This window comes from Podarcis muralis, unplaced genomic scaffold, assembly GCF_964188315.1.
Source record: "Podarcis muralis unplaced genomic scaffold, rPodMur119.hap1.1 HAP1_SCAFFOLD_214, whole genome shotgun sequence".
Lineage (NCBI taxonomy): Eukaryota > Metazoa > Chordata > Lepidosauria > Squamata > Lacertidae > Podarcis > Podarcis muralis.
This window is the reverse complement of record NW_027554831.1, coordinates 1-19,719: the sequence shown is the minus strand read 5'-3', so window position 1 is coordinate 19,719 and position 19,719 is coordinate 1. Positions and strand designations below refer to the sequence as shown.

At 46.3% G+C, this 19,719-nt stretch overlaps 1 protein-coding gene across 1 annotated transcript; it reads left to right on the top strand.

Annotated features, from left to right (window-relative positions):
* Nucleotides 1-702: 702 nt before the first annotated feature.
* Nucleotides 703-9,310, top strand: LOC144326597 (coatomer subunit zeta-1-like; the record flags this gene model as incomplete). The annotated part of the gene is made up of 8 exons (XM_077923069.1): nt 703-879; nt 3,099-3,180; nt 4,194-4,285; nt 4,892-4,947; nt 6,704-6,781; nt 6,998-7,049; nt 8,260-8,298; nt 9,156-9,310. Coding segments are annotated over 8 exons (624 nt in total), but the record flags the coding sequence as incomplete, so codon positions are not given.
* Nucleotides 9,311-19,719: the final 10,409 nt, after the last annotated feature.

The window sequence follows — 19,719 nt, the reverse complement described above, 5'->3', positions numbered from 1 at the left end:
CTCATTCAGCCGCAGACATGGCAGGGAGGTGGCCCCCATTTTCTCCTTTTGCATACAACACATTCTTAATCTCTCCTTTACCTTGGGATAGGGATGTGACATTTGCTCTGCATTTGGGGCTATCTAGGTCCTAGACTATGGTCCTAGTCCTGACAAGCTGGTACCTGATCTGGAGCTCATTGTGAGCTGCTGTTTGGTGTAGTGTGGTTGCCTTCAATATTGTCAGACATGGGAACCACTGAGTGTGTTACAAGCTCTGCAGTGTTAAAAATTCAGGTATATAAGCTACGTGCCAAATGGCACCTTCAGTCTAGGTTGCGGACACCACAATGGAATGTCTATTCACCAAGGGGTTGGACTTAATGACCCTTGGGATCTCTTCCAACACTACATTTCTATGATCTCAATTAAATTGCTTGACTGTAGCTTGCTCTTGCAACAATTCACTTGTTTCAGTATGCAAGAAGGAAGAAAACACACAGTGGAAATGAAAATGGTAATAACTATGGAGCAAAGCAGAGGTTTTTAAACTGCAGCTGCCAGCTTGGCACACAGAAATCTCCACGTAGTCACAATTGGACCTGCACCAGTAGCAAAACAAGCCTGGCGCCTGCCTAATTTCGAACACTGCTTCCAGCCTGGAGTAATTGGTATGGAGGAGCATAGTATATGCACAGCCCTACTTCTTGTAACAGCTCTTAGGGCCACCCATCAGAAGCTGTGGCCCTACCCCTGGGTAGGTCAGCAGTCAGAGGAAGCAGCACATGGTATTGTTTGAATGGACCTGTGACATTGTGCTTTTCTTTGCAGGAGCCATCTCTCTACACTGTGAAAGCCATCCTGATCTTGGACAACGATGGAGACCGTCTGTTTGCCAAGGTAAGTTTTCAGGGGGATCTGGAAGGAGCGGGAAGGTACAAGGCTCCAAGGGGCCTGAGCAAAGCAGCCTGGCAGAGTTGTCATTGAGAGCTGGGGAGCTCTTATGGACCTAACTGAGCCCCTGCTTTCCGAGCAAGAAGGACATTAGTCCAGTCACCCGTGCTCATTGAGGCAGCATGTGATCTATCTTAACTCTTGCTAGTAGATTCCTATCCGGTGTGTTCTGATACCTGGCACTCCTTTACGCGAGAGTGTAGAGAACCTGTGACCCTCCAGATGTCTAGCTTCCATCTTGACTTGTCCATTGGCCCTGCTGGCTGATGGGAGTAGTCCAACAACATCTGGAGGCTCCATTTATTTGGGCAAAATCTTCCTTGCTAGAAGGCAGCCCTGTTTAGGGAAGCTTTTAATGTTTAACAGACTATTGTATTTTAATATTTTGTTGGAAGCCACCCAGAGTGGCTGGGGAAACCCAGCCAGATGGGCGGGGTATAAATAATAAATTATTATATTCATTCATTCATTCATTCATTCATTCATTCTCCATGCCATCCTTGAGGTAGCTTTGTAAGTGCAGGATCATTTGCTTGCGATGTTGCCCTGTTCGCAAAATGAGTGTCTCCTGGGAAAAGTCCCAGTGTATTTATTTATTTATTTAATACCATTTAGATGCCACCTAATTGTTTCTAAAAGTCAGCTTACAAAAAAGTGTAGTTTCCCTTTTTTTCTTCACTATGGTGCCAACCCCAATTCTACACCTGCTGTCTTGGCAGAGGATGGATTTGTGTTTCCTTTGCAGCCTGGTGCCCCCCCCCCCAGGGCTTTGGACTACAACTCTCATCAGCGCCAGGCAACACAGCTGTGTTACGTTGGGCTGACAGAGGCTGCAGTCTAAAACAACTGGATGGATCTAGGTTGGCGAAGGCTGTTCTAACCCACAGACCACAACTAAAGTAATTATTATTATTATTATTAATAATAATAATAATACCCTGCCCATCTGGCTGTGTTTCCCCAGTGACTCTGGGTGGCTTCCAACAAAATATTAAAATACAGTAGTCCATCAAACATTAAAAGTTTCCCTAAACAGGGCTGCTTTCAGATGTCTTCTAAAAGTCAGTGAGTTGTTTATTTCCTTGACATCTGATGGGAGGGCGTTCCACAGGGCGGGCGCCACAACCGAGAAGGCCCTCTGCCTGGTTCCCTGTGACTTGGCTTCTTGCAGTGAGGGAACTGCCAGAAGGCCCTTGGCGCTGGACCTCAGTGTCTGGGCAGAACGATGGGGGTGGAGACGCTCCTTCAGGTGACATAATTCACTTTTTTGGGGAGGGAGGGAGGCTGTGGGACCTGGGTTAAAATCCCCGCTGAGCCACACACTCACCAGGGGCCTCTGCTTCTGCCTCTGCCGCTGTATAAAATAGGAAAGTGTCCCGCACTTTAGCCTTTTCTGTGAGAGCTGTTATGATGGGAAACAAACACTATTACCTGTTCTAAAAGTTGTGTGTGTGTGGCAGTCTAGCAGCCTTGTGCTCAGTGCTGCTCAGGAATTCTAAGAAGCGCCCAGAACCCAGTGCAATTTTGAAAGGTTCATTCTGCCATTTTTATTCGAAACAGTGTCCAGTTTGTATCCAAACGTAGACAAAAACCTGCTCCTTGATCTCAGGAACCATCATGCAAAATTTGGTTACTATATGTATATTTTATATTTTATATAGCTCAGAGAGAGCCTCTGGTTTGTCACTTACATAGTCACACTGGATTGCCTCATGATAGCATTTTCCTGTGCTTTAAGAGCTTAAGTTAAATGGATAGATAAAGAATTAGATTTTTGAATGCTTTCGCAAAAATGAGGTGGTAAGAGCGAAAGAGCATCATATTGGTGAAAAAGAATTGTATAGTCTTATCTGGTCATTATTTTATTCCCTCTAAAGCGAGATAAAATTTATATAAATATTGGCTTTTTGTTGCTTATTGCTCTTTTTTCATAGGTTAGTTTTGTCACTAAAAAGATTTCCCAAATTTTCCTTAGCCGTTCTTGTATTGCAGGAGATCTCTTAGGAGTTGTTCAAAGGCACAGACAACTTGACAAAATATAAAGCTTAATAAATAAATGTTTGAGTGTCATGTTTGTGCAGCTCACATGAGCAGCATTTGACCATAACAAGTGGTTTGTCTCGCATTCCTCTCATGTAACAAGCATACTTTCTTTTCCCCTGCAGTACTATGATGACACCTACCCCACCGTCAAGGAGCAGAAGGCCTTTGAGAAGAACATTTTCAACAAAACTCACCGGACAGATAGTAGGTTCTGCTGGGGAGCGTGATGGGAGAAGGCACCTGGGACTGTAATATATACATGCATATATATGCATATTTTAAACAGGGCTGCCCCTGGAATCCTTCAGCCAGAAGAGTCAGACACATCTACATGGCTTTCTTTGTTTGTCTATCTGGTTTTTAAAATACTCCCCACTCCACCCAGAGGTTGGAGTCAGTGAATATTGATGCAAGTCCTCCTCCAGGGGTAGTCCAGCAGTTCTCCTCTCTTGCAAAGACAGCAGCAGAAAATGTAGAGCAGGGAGGTCGCAAAAGTTTTCCCTCTCCGCAGCTGTTTGGCTGCTCCTTGGGTGTATAACCATGAGTATAGTGGCTTTGCTTTGATTGGAGGGCAGTATCTACACTAGTATGGGATGAGAAATCAAAATGACAGTGCAAGAAAGATTGATAAAGAAGCAGTTCTTTGACATACCCCAATGTATTTTGAATATAAATGTTCTTCATCAGGGGAAAACGTGACTCTATTCTAAATTAAGAAACGACATTCCAGTCGAATTCAGTCTCCTCCAGCCTCTTCCAGAGTGCATGGAGGACATAAGCAGCAGCGATAACACTTGAAAGAAGAAATTTCATTCAGTTTTCCTTCTCATAAAGAAGCTGTTCTATTTGTGCTTGTGCAGCTGAGCTAGCGCAATTCAGCCAGCGGTTTCTGCACTTGGATGTTTGGCAGAGTGCACCTCATTTGTGTAAATGTGTGCTGCATGTGGGCATGATTGCTGGCGGTGTCTGCACTATGCAGCAAGTGGTGCCAGTTCAAGATTGTAGTCCAATTTAAACAGCAGCACCCTCAAATCAGATAGATCTTCCTACAGTGGCGCACTCACCCAAAGATTTTGTGATGACTCTGGATGTTGCTTTCTTGCTTAGCAGCTATTGAGAAAAACAGGAAGAGTGCTGCTTTTCTTGTAGTCTTCATGTTCTCTTCTAGCTCTTATTATTTTTGTTATTTTATTCCTTTTCTGTCTCCCTCCACCTAGGTGAGATTGCTCTCCTAGAGGGACTGACAGTTGTTTACAAGAGCAGCATTGACCTGTATTTCTACGTCATCGGCAGCTCCTATGAAAATGAGGTGTGTATATCCTTAGGTGGCAAAGAGGCTTTTCTGCAGAAATGACGCATGCAAGATTTTGACTATCCTGGCTTCCCTGCTGGTCATGATCTTTGTGCTGTGTGAGATCCCTGGCTTCTTCCTCTGCCACAAAGCATGCTTGCAATGCTGATTGCCACTGCAGTGCTGAGGCGAGAGAGATTTGTTGAACTCCTCCACCCTCCCTGAAAATAGTTGACAGTCCCACAGGATTATTTTAAGGCAGAGGTGGGGAACCTGTGGTTCTTCAGTTGTTGTGTGACTTCACCTAACATCAGCCACAGCCAGCATAGCCAATAGTGAGAGGTTGATGGGAGTTGTAGTCTAAGAGAATATTGGGGGCATGGCTTTCATAGCCCTGCTTTAAGAGGGATGACTTCAACAGAGCAAGAAGAGCCTGGATTTCTATGTCCTTGGGGTGGGTGGGGGTGCTGGCAATCAATGCCATGCTATTGCCCTCTAGGAATTACCCCCCAAAATTGCTCCAAAGCCAGCTTTGCCTTGAGCCACTTTTGTATGCGATCGCATGGATTGTGTGCATGTGTGTGTGGTTCCTTTGCTCTGAAACTTTTGTCTTCTCCTTTGCAGCTAATGCTAATGGCTGTGCTGAACTGTCTCTTCGACTCACTCAGTCAGATGCTGCGGTAAGAATCTGCTTTCTGGTCGTGGCTGAGCTGGTTGCACAGGGTGAAATGTGGGGATTGTTTTTGTGCCTCAAATGCATTCATTTTGGGGTTGGGTACACCACGGAGAACGAAAGCACTTCCTAATTTTTTAATGTGTTGGAAGTGCAAAAAAAAAAAAAAAAGTACTTAATTGTTTGGATTCCACCCCCAACCCCTCGGATGTTTTAAGTCACAATAAAATCAATTGAAAGTCTATTTTCAGCCTCCTGTCTCCAAAATGGTTTAAGTGACCCCTAGTGCTATACTGTGCATGTTTACCCAGAAATAAAGACTGGCACTGGCACTTACAGACCAAGACATTTTCCCTGGGCAATTTAATTTGGGCAACACATTTAGCTGCTGCCTCATAGTATCATCTCATCATGTTTTATAATGTAAATAGTTATTTATAATTGGACTCAGAATAATGAAGACAGATTAAAAAGGCCCATTGAAGTTCGGTGGGATTTACTCCCACATATAAGTGAGTTTAGGATTGCAACCTCAGTTATGGGTTATTCAGGAAGGTGTGTAAGCCGGGATAAGATCATATAAAAGGGTCCAGCTGGCAGCCACATGTGAGTAGAAAGAGAAGGTTTCCTTGGCAGAGGCAGATGTGCAGGATATGGGTCCTGTCGTGCCTTTTTCCTTTTTCAGCAATAATAAAGATGATATGCTAGGCGTGTCTGTTCTGGCACAGCAAAAGCACAGAATCAAGCCTCTAAAAATTGTGGCTTTTGTACTTTAGAAGGGAACTATTGGGGTGGTTAGAAGCTGCTAGAGGCGAACTAAAGCCTTACATACACATCACATCTTCTGGCTTCCTAACCCATGTCTAAGCAGAAGCGGAATATATTCATGGCAACGAATAGATGATTGCGCTGCTTGCCTTAACTATATTATATATTTATTTGTTGAAGATATTTAATTGCCGACATCTCGTAAGTGGTGTACATAAAAATTACTAAAAGCATACAATGGATAAAATCAATTACTATTAGTCTTAAAAACAGAAAAATTCCTTTAAATGTCTGCTGGAAAGGAAAGGTCTTGGTCAGGCACCTGAAGCTCAAGAGGGGAAAGGGCCTTTCTAATCTGAGCTGGGAGGGAGCTCCAACCCCCCTGCTTTTGTATTAAATACACATTTGTCCATATTTATTTAGGTTCTGGAATACGGCTTTTATTAATGTAGAATTGCAATTTCTTTGTGTGGGTGGTGGTGGTGGTGCATAATACATGTGTATGCTCAAGCCCCATTTAAAGGAAGGCCTTTGTGTATGGTTTTGTGTGTCCCATGGTTCAGGGTACAAGCCCTGAAATCCAGGGCAGAATTAAAGAATCCTGAGATTATCATCAAGTTGCTAGTCATTAGAGCCCTGCTGGATCAGTCCAAAATCCCATCTAGTTCAGCATCATGTTCTCACAGCCCGATGTGCAACCAGATGCCTGGGGGAACCCTCAAGCAACACATGAGTGTAACAGCAGTCTCCCCACTTGTGGTTCCTTATCCTCCAGGAATTGGCCCAAATCCCTTTTAAAGCCTCACTGCATCTCACCCAGCCCCTTCATCATCCTTGCGATTGCACAGCAAAGCTTTTAAATGTGCGGCACGTCTGAGTAAGGTCTCTGCTTAAGGCTCTGACAGTGAGCTAGGTTGTGAGATGCCCTGGGTGGTAAGATGAGACCTAGACCCTCAGCTTCTCAACTGAGCAGAATCTGGTTTGTCCTTCTGTAGGAAGAATGTGGAGAAGCGAGCACTTATGGAAAACATGGAGGGCCTTTTCCTGGCAGTGGATGAAATTGTGGATGGCGGGTAAGTCCAGCCACAACACTAAACTTCTAGACTTCTCACAGCTCTTTTCTGGATCTGATACGTGTGTGTGTTTGTGTGTGTATGTGTGTGTGTGTGCGTGCGTTGAAAGAATGTGCATTCTTAATGGTGGCCCTTGCATTTGCATGACTCTTCTATCTTTCCTGCCCTTGGAGTGTAGCCCAGCTGAGTGAATGATTGCTTCTTCATCTCTTACAGGGTGATTCTTGAGAGTGACCCCCAGCAGGTACTACATAGAGTTGCTGTGCGGGTAAGTGAAACCCATCTCTCTTCTTCTTCCTTGAATGCCTCTTCAGTAGGCATGACCTCTCTGCTGACCTCTGTCCCTGCTGAAGGGCACAGAACCCATTTTACGACAGAAGAAATTAACCAATTGCAGTGTTGGGGAGAGGGGTGTGGGTTGGTTTGTTTTTTGTATATGTTGTTTACTCCCCCCCCCTTAATATATTTGAAATCTAATAAAATATTTTTTTTAAGACCAAATTGCATACCGTATTTTTCGCACCATAAGACGCACTTTTCCCTCCTAAAAAGTAAGGGGAAATGTGTGTGTGTCTTATGGAGCGAATGCAGGCAGGAGGTTCTGCTCAGCGCTCCCTTTAAAGAGCCGTGCCGAGCCTGTGTGCGGCTCTTGCTGGCTTTTCCCTGAGGTGGGAGAAGGGACAGACGGGCTGCCCTCTGTCCCTTCCCTACCTCCTGGAAAAGCCAGCAAGAGCCGCACACAGGCTCGGCGTGGCTCTTTAAAGGGAGCGCTGAGCGGCTCTTGCTCTGCTGGCTTCTCAGTGAAGCAGGAGGAGGGACGGACGGGGGCAAGCAAAGCGAGAGCCGCTTACATGGCTTTTGTCCCACTTTGAGCAGCTCTCACTTTGCTTGCCCATACTTCCTCCTGCCTCGCTGTAAAGCAAGCGAGTGTCTCCTCCTCCTCTTTTACAGCGAGGTGGGAGGAGGGATGGGCAAGCAAAGTGTGAGCTGCGCAAAGCAGGAGAGAAGCCATGTAAGCGGCTCTCGCTTTGCTTGTTTAAAAGCAAGAACAGCGAGAGCCGCTTACATGCTCTGCGCAGATTTTTTTTCTTTCTTGCTTTCCCCCTCTAAAAATTAGGTGCGTCTTATGGTCAGGTGCGTCTTATGGAGCGAAAAATACGGTAGGTTGATGGGGGGAAGGAAGAGGAGGCTGCTGGTGGTAATCTGGTTAGTGGTTAGACTAAATGACATTGGGCGGTAGTTTTCTGAGCAATCCATAACTCCTGGGTGGGAGCTGGGAACTCAAGAGCAGATATGTAGTAGAGAGGCGTGGGGTCTCCTTTTAGGAGTCAGTAGATCTAGAAGAGCCTTGCTGTATTAGGCTGAAATTCTATATAGTCCAGCATTCTGTTCTTGCAGTGGCAGGTCAGGCCTGCTTTCAATTGCTTTATTATTTCTGCACGCCATTGAATTTGTGGTTTCCCCCCTTTGTATTTCAGGGAGAGGATGTCCCTCTTACAGAGCAGACAGTGTCACAGGTATGTCTTCTGCCTACATCTCGCTGGGTACCTTTCATTAAATGCTGCTGGTACCACTTTTTCTACATGTCTCCTCCCCCTCCCCCTTTCCCTGAAGCTTCCGGGATATTGCACCAACTTTGTTTAACTTGATGTGCCAGCCAAAAACATTTCTGTTTACCCATGCATTTGGATCTTGATTTGATCATAATGTGGTATGATTCTGGCCTATTTTGGTGTTCATCTTTTTATCCTTGTTGCCAGATGAACACTCACCTTGAGGTTTTTACAATCAAACGGTATATAAATTTTATGAAGTAAAATAAATAATAATTGAGGAGGCATGCTAGGAGTATACGTCTGCCTATCGCATCCCATAAATACATTTTTGGCGTCTGATGTAGAATTTAATATGCTGATATTCGTGACTGCCAAAAAAAGAAAGAACAGCAACCCAATCTTCATAGTCTTTATGGCTATAGAAATAAGTATGGAAACCTGTTGATTAAATCTCACAAGCCAAAGGGAGCCTAAGCAGAATCTTGGCTGGTGAAAGGGCTGAGCTTAAGTGCAGTGCATAGGAAATGCCCCTAGTGCTTTTAGATATCAGGCATTGCATTTTGGAAAAAGCAAGTCGCTCAGCCCCTTTCCAGAAGTGTCACAGGGGAATATGCATTTTTAGCGATGTACAGCTGTGGCTGGTGGTGGCAATGTTTGTATGTGTGCATGCAGTACGAATCCTTTTCCAGATAGTATTTAAGGCGTTTGCCACCAAGGTGTTTCCTGTTAACCACAAAAGGGTTGGGTTAGTGGAGAATGTGTTTCTACCGAATCCTGCAGGCTGAAAAAAATCTGAATCCTTCAACTTTTGTCTGCAGGTGCTGCAGTCAGCAAAGGAACAGATCAAGTGGTCACTACTGCGATGAGGAGCCACGTGGGATCTCCCCCATTAACCTACTGTGTCCCCAGCTGTCCCCTCTTCCTGTCTGTTTCGCACTGACCAAAATGCAACATGACCACAGTTTTTGATGTATCCGGTTTCTGGCTCTTACTGAGTCTCGTCACTGTTTCAGTGGTGGTGGGGGCTAGTGAGTGGGAAACCAGGGAGCAGGGACAAAAGTCTCTCTTTCCTGGCATCCTCCCTCCACCTTAGACACCCCTTGTTGGCCGGAGATGCACGTGCTTCACCCTGTTCTAAGAGCTTTCTGGTCCTCTTCAGATTCTTTTGTTTTGTTGCTAGGTCAGAGCATGGCTGGTGGCTGCTTCCAAAGAGGAGTTGTCTTAATAATAGTCCGTTTAATGGACATGGTGAATGGGAATTCTCCTTCCTGACACCCAGCTGTCTAAACCCATGTTATGGGTGGTATTTGTACCAACAGATCAGCTGCTGAAATAACCGAAGACAAGCGCCAAAGCAATACTTCTCTTTGGGTGGGAGTTAGCCTTGCTAATGACGTCTTAGGCAGGGCTTGCCGTTGGTTGTGATTGAGGTGTCTTTTTTTAGCCCAAGGTCACATCTCCTCCTGCGTAATTGGCTGGGGGGGCGGTGTGCACACCAGTGGTGGGAAGGCCAGAGGCAAAAGGGAGCAGGAAAATGGGTGTGACACTCTTAATCTTTCATAAGCTACATTCCACCCATACAAAAGTTCCACCCATCCAGCAAGCAAGAGGCATTGGGGAGAGTAGGCTCATGAAGAACCCCAAGGGCTATGCAGTGATACCTGGACAGACAACCACATTTCACTTCTTGGGCAGAAGTTCCCTACCCTGGTTCTAGAGGGAAAGTACATAATTTTGTGCAGAATTCAGATTCTTGGTGGTGGTGGGTTATCCACAACAGCTGTATATCCCATGGAGCTGGGAGCTATGTATGAAATACCTGCAGAAATCAGAGAAGAGGTGGAATGACAGTTCCAGGGCTTGGGGCATTTGGGTTCTACGCCTTTTGCGCAAGTATCAAAACCAGAAATCGGCTTCCTCACCTACTTACCTGGGAGTAAAGTCTGTTGAACTTTATGGAACTCACTTCTGAGTACACAGACGTAGGCTTGCTGTTATGATTACGCCAAGTGATCCATTCCACTTTTCTTGGTGCAGCAGAATTTGAATTTTGCAGACCCAGAACTGACAGCACAGAAACAGGATTACCAGGAGATGCTAAACTGTTGGTTTCTAGCACTGTCACATTTTGTCCAAGTCATTTAAACAAACCACATTTCTAGGTAGGGCTGCAAAAAGTGGAGGGGGGTGTTTTTAACGCGTGAGTAAAATAAGAAACTCGGAAGTAGGAATTCTCTGGAACCTTTGACAACCTCTTCTGTGTGTGACTTGCAATTTGTTTCTCCCTTCTGGTTCAGAGATGACACAATCAGATCAATTTAGCTGTTTAGCTGCCATTCTGTTAATGGTGTCTGCCTGGTCAGGGATCACTCCTCCCATCTGACTGGCACACACTTTGATTTCCTTCCTGGTTATGGAAGCCTCCCTTCGGTTTTTCTTGTCTCTCATAAGTCCATGTGATCTTGGAGGAACTGCTGAAATTCTTCCAGATTTCTATTATGGTGTGGGAATACTTTAGAAAGTTGTTTAATTAATCAATACATTCCGACTCTTACACTGGAACTTGGGCTTCACAGAACTCTTCTCGCCGTAGGAATAAAGAACACTATATCCCATGTGTGTCATGCTTTAGGGTTAGAGCTTGCACAATCCTGTTCAGCCGGATCTGTGGCTGGTTATCTGCCACAGTCACCGGGCACCTCCACAGTGCAATTAGTTGCAAACTCTGGATAATATCTCATCAAACTGCTGCATGCCTATACTATTACTACAGGCGGCAACCCTTTCATGCATGTTCAATTGATACGGGGCCGCTGACGTGCGGGTCATTTTAGACCTTAAAGAGAGAGTAATGGGGGGCAGGATGGGGTGGGCTTATGCACACACAGGGGACAAACGCAATCCCTGCGCAAATCGTGGCTTGCCTGTACAGCAGCACAACCAGACATTTCATCCTGCCCCAGCTGCAACAAAACATGTCTCTCCCATGTCAGTCTCCGCAGCCACAGCAGGCACTGTAACTCTCCAGCGGTTTGACTTCACCCCCAAAGGCGCACTCCTCCACGGTCTCCCGAGACAGAGGCCAGCAACTAATTGCATTTATATCCCACCTTTCCACAAAGGAGCAAGGCTGGGGTGTCCATGGACGGGACTACCCTCCTTTATTCCTGCAACAACCCTATGAGATTGGTTAGGCTGAGAGAGCGTGATTGACTCAAATTCGCCAATTGCGCTGTTACAGAAAAAACCAGCTCCTTTTCCCTTATGGGATATCCAAGAGTCCTAAAGTGGGTTCCCTATTGGTAGGAGAAAACAACAGAGGCCAACCAGAGAATACTGAGAAGCAAAGCAGCTAGTAAGCCTGATCTTTATTAAACTGTTGCAACAGGGTCCCCACTCACCACACGCAGGAGCGAGGAGGAACCCAGAACAATGGTGCGCAAGCCCTTATATAGACTCTTGAAATTGCCCACCCTGTAGCTCAAGACCACTCCCTAAAGCATCATACATACATCACAGAAGGAGGTGGGTCTACAGCAGAAATACATCACAGGAGGCTGTTTACAGCAGAAATCCTGTTTGCCAGGATACCTGACAATGGTCACTGATTGCTTTACCTGAGCAGCTTGGCCATTCTTTTGTGATGGTAAATACTTTAATTCCTGAATCCGGGTCACAGGCTCACCCTATTCATACACAAATACGTCCTTAAGACAGGTAAGCAAAATACAACAGAGAGGCTTTCCCATTTCCTTCCATCTTGCAGAGAAATATTTGAGGTCACTGGGAGAGTCAACATGGTTTCAGGATTGCTCTCCTGTACTATTTCAGACACGTGGTTTATATACTGCACTTATGTATGTGTTTGCCTTGTACATTTGTGAATGCTTCTTTTATATTTGGGACCTTAGAATTCTTATAACAGCGCTTTATGGCTGAAGCTGGGATTTGAATCCGGGTAGGTAAACGGGACTTTTGCTTTTCTTCTTTTTCTCTCTCCCCAAGAGAGACCACAAGTTCACATTGCTCACCATTCTGCTCAGTCCTGGAGCATTCAAAGATAATTTCTCATCATATGTAAGGTTTCTCATTCTTGAGGAACCAGAGCTTAACACCCAAAACCTTTGTCTGGGCTGAGGCAAGACGTCTCTATCAGATATCCTGATTTCCAGGATAACTGATTTTCTTTAATTTCTTTTTTAAAGCTGGTACTTAAGGCGAAACCAAATAAGCATGTGAAGGCCTAGTTCTCAGACTGCCTGGGCCAAGACTGTACCCCTTCAGACTGCAAGAAGAGGCTGACCTGACTGAATTCTGTGTTTTAGAAAACCCACGTAGGAAATGAATATGTCAGGTACGATGGAATTCCAATGTTCTGTGCTAAGGGCTTTTAAAAAAAGGTTTTTAAGGAGAAACATTAAGTTATGTGAAACCACACTCGCCTTCTGAATTAATATAGCCCAGTCAAGGGTTGAGCACCTCAGTGAACACTAGGCCTTATCATTTCCCACCCCCACTGTTTGCAATCTCGATTTAGCTTGTTCAGTTATTTATCCAAAATATTTATTATCTACCTTTTAAGGGTTTTTTTAAAAAAACACCCCACCTTCCCATGGCAGCTTCTATATTAAAAGAATGAAACGCATTACCAGAAATCACCCAGACGCTGATTAAAAACAGCCCCCAAATTAAAATTCGAAAAACATTATTATTTTTAGTTTATTAAAATGCTGCACGTTACGCTTGGCATTCTCCAAAACAAAAACAAGCAAAACGGCAATCCCTGCCCACGGCTGGCAATCTCAACAATATTTTAAATATGTATATCACACACCCCACCGCACTGCTTGCAAACAAGCTCTCGGCTGCAAACGGAGCCATGCCTTCCCTATGGCTCTTTAATTTCCCCCTGACTGAAGTGTATCTGGCATTCTCCCTTTGGCAGGGGCTGTTTATTTGTCACACGTTGTTAAGGCAGAGCATATTATTTCAGTTGACGAGCGACTCCCTCCAGTCTAGACGGGGTTTGTTTCGCCGAGCCGTCAAGGCTGTCTGCGGCCAGTTGCCAGAGAAGGACAAACGGACAAGGAACCATTTGCGAAAGCCTCTGGGAGGCCAAGGCGCAAATTTTCACCCTGGGAACATATGAATTCAGTTAGCACCGTTTCCTGGAACTCTTGGCTCCATAGATGTGATGCTATTATTATTATTATTTATTAAAGGTAAAAAGGTAAAGGTACCCCTGCCCGTACGGGCCAGTCCTGACAGACTCTAGGGTTGTGCGCCCATCTCACTCAAGAGGCCGGGGGCCAGCGCTGTCCGAAGACACTTCCGGTCACGTGGCCAGTGTGACAAGCTGCATCTGGCGAGCCAGAGCTGCACACGGAAACGCCGTTTACCTTCCCGCCAGAGCGGTACCTATTTATCTACTTGCACCCGGGAGTGCTTTCGAACTGCTAGGTTGGCAGGCGCTGGGACCGAACAACGGGAGCGCACCCCGCCGCGGGGATTCGAACCGCCGACCTTTCGATCGGCAAGCCCTAGGCGCTGAGGCTTTTACCCACAGCGCCACCCTCGTCCCTCATATGATTTATTACTATTTATTAAATGTATGCACTGTCCTTCGTGCAAAGTTCTCTAGGCAGTTCATAACAAGGTAAGTTGGTGGGATGGGGGCAAAGAGGTGATTGATCAATGATGCCATCTGCGCACTAACCTCCCCCAGTGCACCCCTTTGCCTGAACTGAAATAAACAGGGCAACCAATGGGGATTCCTTTGCATCCTTGCAGTGCAGTGCTGGGGCTGTCAAGGCAACCCAATGGATCCTTAGCTACTTCCCTCACTGTAGTAATAATAATAATAATAATAATAATAATAATAATAATAATAATCATCATCATCATCATCATAATATTTATACGCTGCCCATCTGGCTGAGTTTCCCCAGCCACTCTGGGTGGCTTCCAACCAAACACTAAAATACAATAACCTATTAAACATTAAAAGCTTCCCTGAACAGGGCTGCCTTAAGATGTCTTCTGAATGTCAGGTAATTATTTATCTCTTTGACATCTGATGGGAGGGCGTTCCACAGGGTGGGTGCCACTACCGAGAAGGCGCTCTGCCTGGTTTCCTGTAACTTGGCTTCTCGTAGTGAGGGAACCGCCAGAAGGCCCTCAGCGCTGGACCTCAGTGTCTGGGCAGAATGATGGAGGTGGAGACGCTCCTTCAGGTATACTGGACCGAGGCCGTTTAGGGCTTTAAAGGTCAGCACCAACACTTTGAATTGTGCTCGGAAACGTACTGGGAGCCAGTGTAGGTCTCGGCGGCCGCTCCCAATCACCAGTCTAACTGCCACATTCTGGATTAGTTGTAGTTTCTGGGTCACCTTCAAAGGTAGCCCCACATAGAGCGCATTGCAGTTGTCCAAGTGGGAGATATCCAGAGCATGGCGAGACAGTCTGCAGGCAGATAGAGTCTCAGCCTGCGTACCAGATGGAGCTGGTAGACAGCTGCCCTGGACACAGATTTGACCTGCGCCTCCGTGGACAGCTGTGAGTCCAGAATGACTCCCAGGCTGCGCACCTGGTCCTCCAGGGGCACAGTTACTCCATTCAGGACCCGCCCATCTGAAGTCCCCCCAAAACAGTACTTCTGTCTTGTCAGGATTCAACCTCAATCTGTTAGCTGCCATCCATCCTCCAACCGCCTCCAACTGTGATGTCATTGTCATTGTGATGTCATTGGCAGGGTTGCAGGAGGCTGGGGCGATGGAAAGAGAAAGAGATCATGGGATGGTTGTGCATCTAATGGCGTGGCTTAATTTTCTAAAGCACACTTAAAACACACCGTGTGTGTGTCTAACTGGAGTTTGAGTATCAGTGGACTAGATGGAGGGAACTTATGTCTGTCCCCCCAAAACAAATCACCTTCCTAATTTCAGTTCTGAGCTCACCCACCACTAGTAAGCAGCTTCCAGAAGATTATCCCTATGGAATGTGACTGGGGTGGGGGTGGGGGGAAGGTTCCCTACCCCTCCATAAGGGAAATGCTGCCTGACCCCAAGGAAAATGGGGCAATTACCTGCAGCCCCATTCTATCCATGTGGTCAGTAGGGCTCACTCACTAGTAAAAAGGTAAAGGGACCCCTGACCGTTAGGTCCAGTCGTGACCGACTCTGGGGGTCGCTTTATTCTCGCTTTATTGGCCGAGGGAGCCGGCGTTTGTCCGCAGACAGCTTCCGGGTCATGTGGCCAGTATGACTAAGCTGCTTCTGGCGAACCAGAGCAGTGCACAGAAACACTGTTTACCTTCCCGCCGGAGCGGTACCTATTTATCTACTTGCACTTTGATGTGCTTTCAAACTGCTAGGTTGGCAGGAGCTGGGACCGAGCAACGGGAGCTCACCCCGTCGCGGGGATTCGAACCGCCGACCTTCTGATCGGCAAGCCCTAGGCTCTGTGGTTTAGAAATTGACTTTAATATTGCAGTCCTAATGTAAAACCAGCAAGCCCATTGTGTGTGTGTGTGTGTGTATGTGGTTTGTAATACAAAGTGTGCTGGAACACAGGCTTTTAATGTAGAAACCCCTTGCTTCCAGTTCAGACAGAACATCCCCACCACACACACACACACACACACACACACACACACACACCCTTTTTGCAGCTAAAGGAAGGAAAGAGGGACCACACCTTTAAACCTTTGACCCTGACCCACACCAAAAAACCTTGCAATAGGTTTCCAGAAAATTCTATCATTCCCTTTGGGGCTGACAAGGAATTTTAAAAAATGAAACTCAACTAATTAGAATGGCTGCCATCAATCAAGATAACCCCAACCCTGAATTGCTTATCCTGTGTTAGGGAGGAGGCAAGTTTCATTGAAAAATCGCCACGATCCTTTCTTCATTAGCTCTTTTCTAATCCTCCCATTTCTCCACACCCTTGTGCCCATCTAGCGCTTTTAAAGCTCTATTATTACTCAGCATTTCAGCAACTAGTTAAGTGAATAGATTGGATTCTAATGGTTACAAAGAAAAGACCATTAGATTCTAATGGTTGAAAAAAGACAAAGAAATCTGAGGAAGTCTGCATGCTTTGTTAAGCAGCTGGATCGCCTCCTGCCTCAGATCCCTCCTCACATTTCATCTTTTCCACGGAACCTTTGATTTTAGCCCTAATCCTCATCTCCAGATGCAGCCAAGTTTCAGTGCATCATATAATGGCATCTGCTCACTTTCATTCAGTGCTAGCCCTATCTTTGAGTCTCACCCACTGCCAACATTGGTACTGTAAGCTCCTTGAGGGCAGAGACTCTTCTTTTTGTACTGAACACATTAAGGCATGGTGCCTATTGATTGTGCTGCCTGTACAAATTAGTGAAGCTTTTTGCAGCATGGAGAGGTAATGTGTGTGTGGGGGGGTGAGTGTTATCTGCTGAATATCTGCCTGTCACACAGCTGTCCACGTCATGTATTTGTACTCAATAAACTGCATCCTGCAGCAAAGCCCACAGAGTAGGGTGGATAACTTTAATACATAAGAGGGTTATGGAGTAAAAGACCACTTCAGACTGCAGCTTGCAAGGCAAAACTGAAAGCACAGTACCCAAGACCTAACATTCTGCTACGGCAAGCCAGGAGGGCCAATACACCACACAATCCAAGCTGCTTGGAATTTCTCCTGTTCCTTATGGCTGAAAAGAGCTTTTAATTTGTTTTTGTGGCCGGAAGGCTAAAGTGAAAATTGTTCTGGCTTAATTAATTCCAAATATAAGGATGCTTTCTGCTCCTATGCTTTTATACACATAAAAGCATTCACTCATTTGCATAAAAATAGCATCCTAGTATACTTGCCACTTAGAATCATTGACCATCTCTACACTTGATGATGGGAGGTGGGGAAGTTTGCTCTTTCAAGTAGCTCTTTAGCTACTCTTCCCCAATTTGCTGCTCTTGGGATGTTGTTGTTGTTTAGTCCAGAGCATGCCAGGCAGTCCTGTCTTCCACTGCCTCCCACAGTTTGGTCAAACTCATGCTGGTAGCTTCGAGAACACTGACCAACCACCTCGTCCTCTGTCGTCACCTTCTCCTTGTGCCCTCCATCTTTCCCAACATCAGGGTCTTTTCCAGGGAGTCTTCCCTTCTCATGAGGTGGTCAAAGTATTGGAGCCTCAGCTTCAGGATCTGTCCTTCCCGTGAGCACTCAGCAGGGACGCGGACTTATAAAAAATATTGGGGGGCCCCGGGAAAGCTCATGAATAATAAATAAGCTCATGAATATGCAAATAAAGTGGTGCCGCCTCCTCGTGAGCGAATAGGGGAGAGCGTGCTGCGCCTATTAATCAGCTCCAAAGGAAATTGGGTGGAGCTTTTGCTCGGGAGGGAGGGCAGGAGGCATGCAGCCCGCCCCTCCCTGTGCATTTTGGGCTGGGGGAGGGGCGGCGATGGCGCTCTGCTGGAGGGGCGCCGGAGATTATTGGGGGGGCGGAGCCCCCCCAAACGAATTTTTGAGGGGGCTCGGGCCCCCTCAAGCCCCATGGAGTCGGCGCCTATGGCACTCAGGGCTGATTTCCTTCAGAATGGAGAGGTTTGATCTTCTTGCAGTCCACGGGACTCCCAAGAGTCTCCTCCAGCACCATAATTCAAAAGCATCAATTCTTCGGCGATCAGCCTTCTTTATGGCCCAGCTCTCACTTCCATACATCACTACTGGGAAAACCATAGCTTGAACTATACGGACCTTTGTTGGCAAGGCGATGTCTCTGCTTTTTAAGATTTGCCATCGCTTTTCTCCCAAAAAGCAGGCATCTTTTAATTTCGTGGCTGCTGTCACCATCTGCAGTGATCATGGAGCCCAAGAAGGTAAAACCTCTCACTGCCTTCATTTCTTCCCCTTCTGTTTGCCAGGAGGTGATGGGACCAGTGGCCATGATCTTCGTTTTTTTGATGTTGAACTTCAGATGTTGGGATGTTGCTGGACTACAATTCTCATCAGCCCCACGGTCAGGGATGATGAGAGCTGTAGTCCAAAACCTTGCAGCCTTTCTAAACCTGTGGGTCCCCAGATGTTGTTGAACTACAACTCCCATCACCCCTAGCTAGCAAGGCCAGACCTCAGGGATGATGGGAGTTGTAGTCCAACAACATCTGGGGACCCACAGGTTGAGAACAGCTGCTCCAGAGGGTGCCAGGTTAGCACAACTATAGTAGAGTTTCCAAATGACCAGGGGGGAAACAAGCCTGGCTGGCACATGATACTTCTTTTTTGCATCCATGGATATAATATTTAGCCACCAGCTAAAGATAACATTTCATGCTTCCGATAACACAGGCTCTTGTCTGCAAAAGCTTATGCCATAAATAAAATCTGTTAATCTTTAAGATACCACATGACCGGCTGTTGTTTAAGCTTGATCTCCAGAAATCAATAGGGCATCGCTTTTTGCAGCATGCAAATAAGCATTGTTGTCTACTTATGCCTGCAGTTGGAGGCACAGAAGCAGGGAGTTGTTAAAAAATGAAAAGTTGGCTAATCTGGGGGGGGGGGGGAGGTTTTCTCAATATTCAGCTCTACTCTTTAGCTGGACTTGTAACAAGCAGCTTGATCTGAAGGAATTATTGCCATGAAAAGCTTCTTCATCTGCCAATCCCTGCACATTAATGTGCGGATTCCTGCACATTAAAGGTAAAAGGTAAAGGGACCCCTGACCATTAGGTCCAGTCATGGCCGACTCTGGGGTTGTGGCGCTCATCTCACTTTATTGGCCGAGGGAGCCGGCCTACAGCTTCCAGGTCATGTGACCAGCATGACTAAGCCGCTTCTGGAGAACCAGAGCAGCGCACGGAAACGCCGTTTACCTTCCCGCTGGAGCGGCACCTATTTATCTACTTGCAATTTGACATGCTTTCGAACTGCAGGAGCAGGGACCGAGCAACGGGAGCTCACCCCGTCGCGGGGATTTGAACCGTGGACCTTCCGATCGGCAAGTCCTAGGCTCTGTGGTTTAACCCACAGCGCCACCACGTCCGAAGAACCCCACAGAGCAAAATGCAATTTACTTCTGGTTCAACATGCCGGATTTTGAGAGAGAGACACACACACACACAGAGAGAGAGAGAGAGAGAGAGAGAGAACACTGCTTTTCAGGATGGACAAAGAATACATTTATCAACCTCAAGGACATGAACGGTGAACATGCTACATACAGTATACAGTGAACATGCCAAAAGATGACCTGCAGTTATATCAGTGAACAGAAGGTGGCACTGCTGCTCCACCAATGTGGCGCAACATGCTCCGGTTGGGATGCTTCCGAGCATTCTGGGTGGTGCGGGGGAAAGGGATGTGGGTGTCACAGAGGCCTTGAGATTGCTCCTA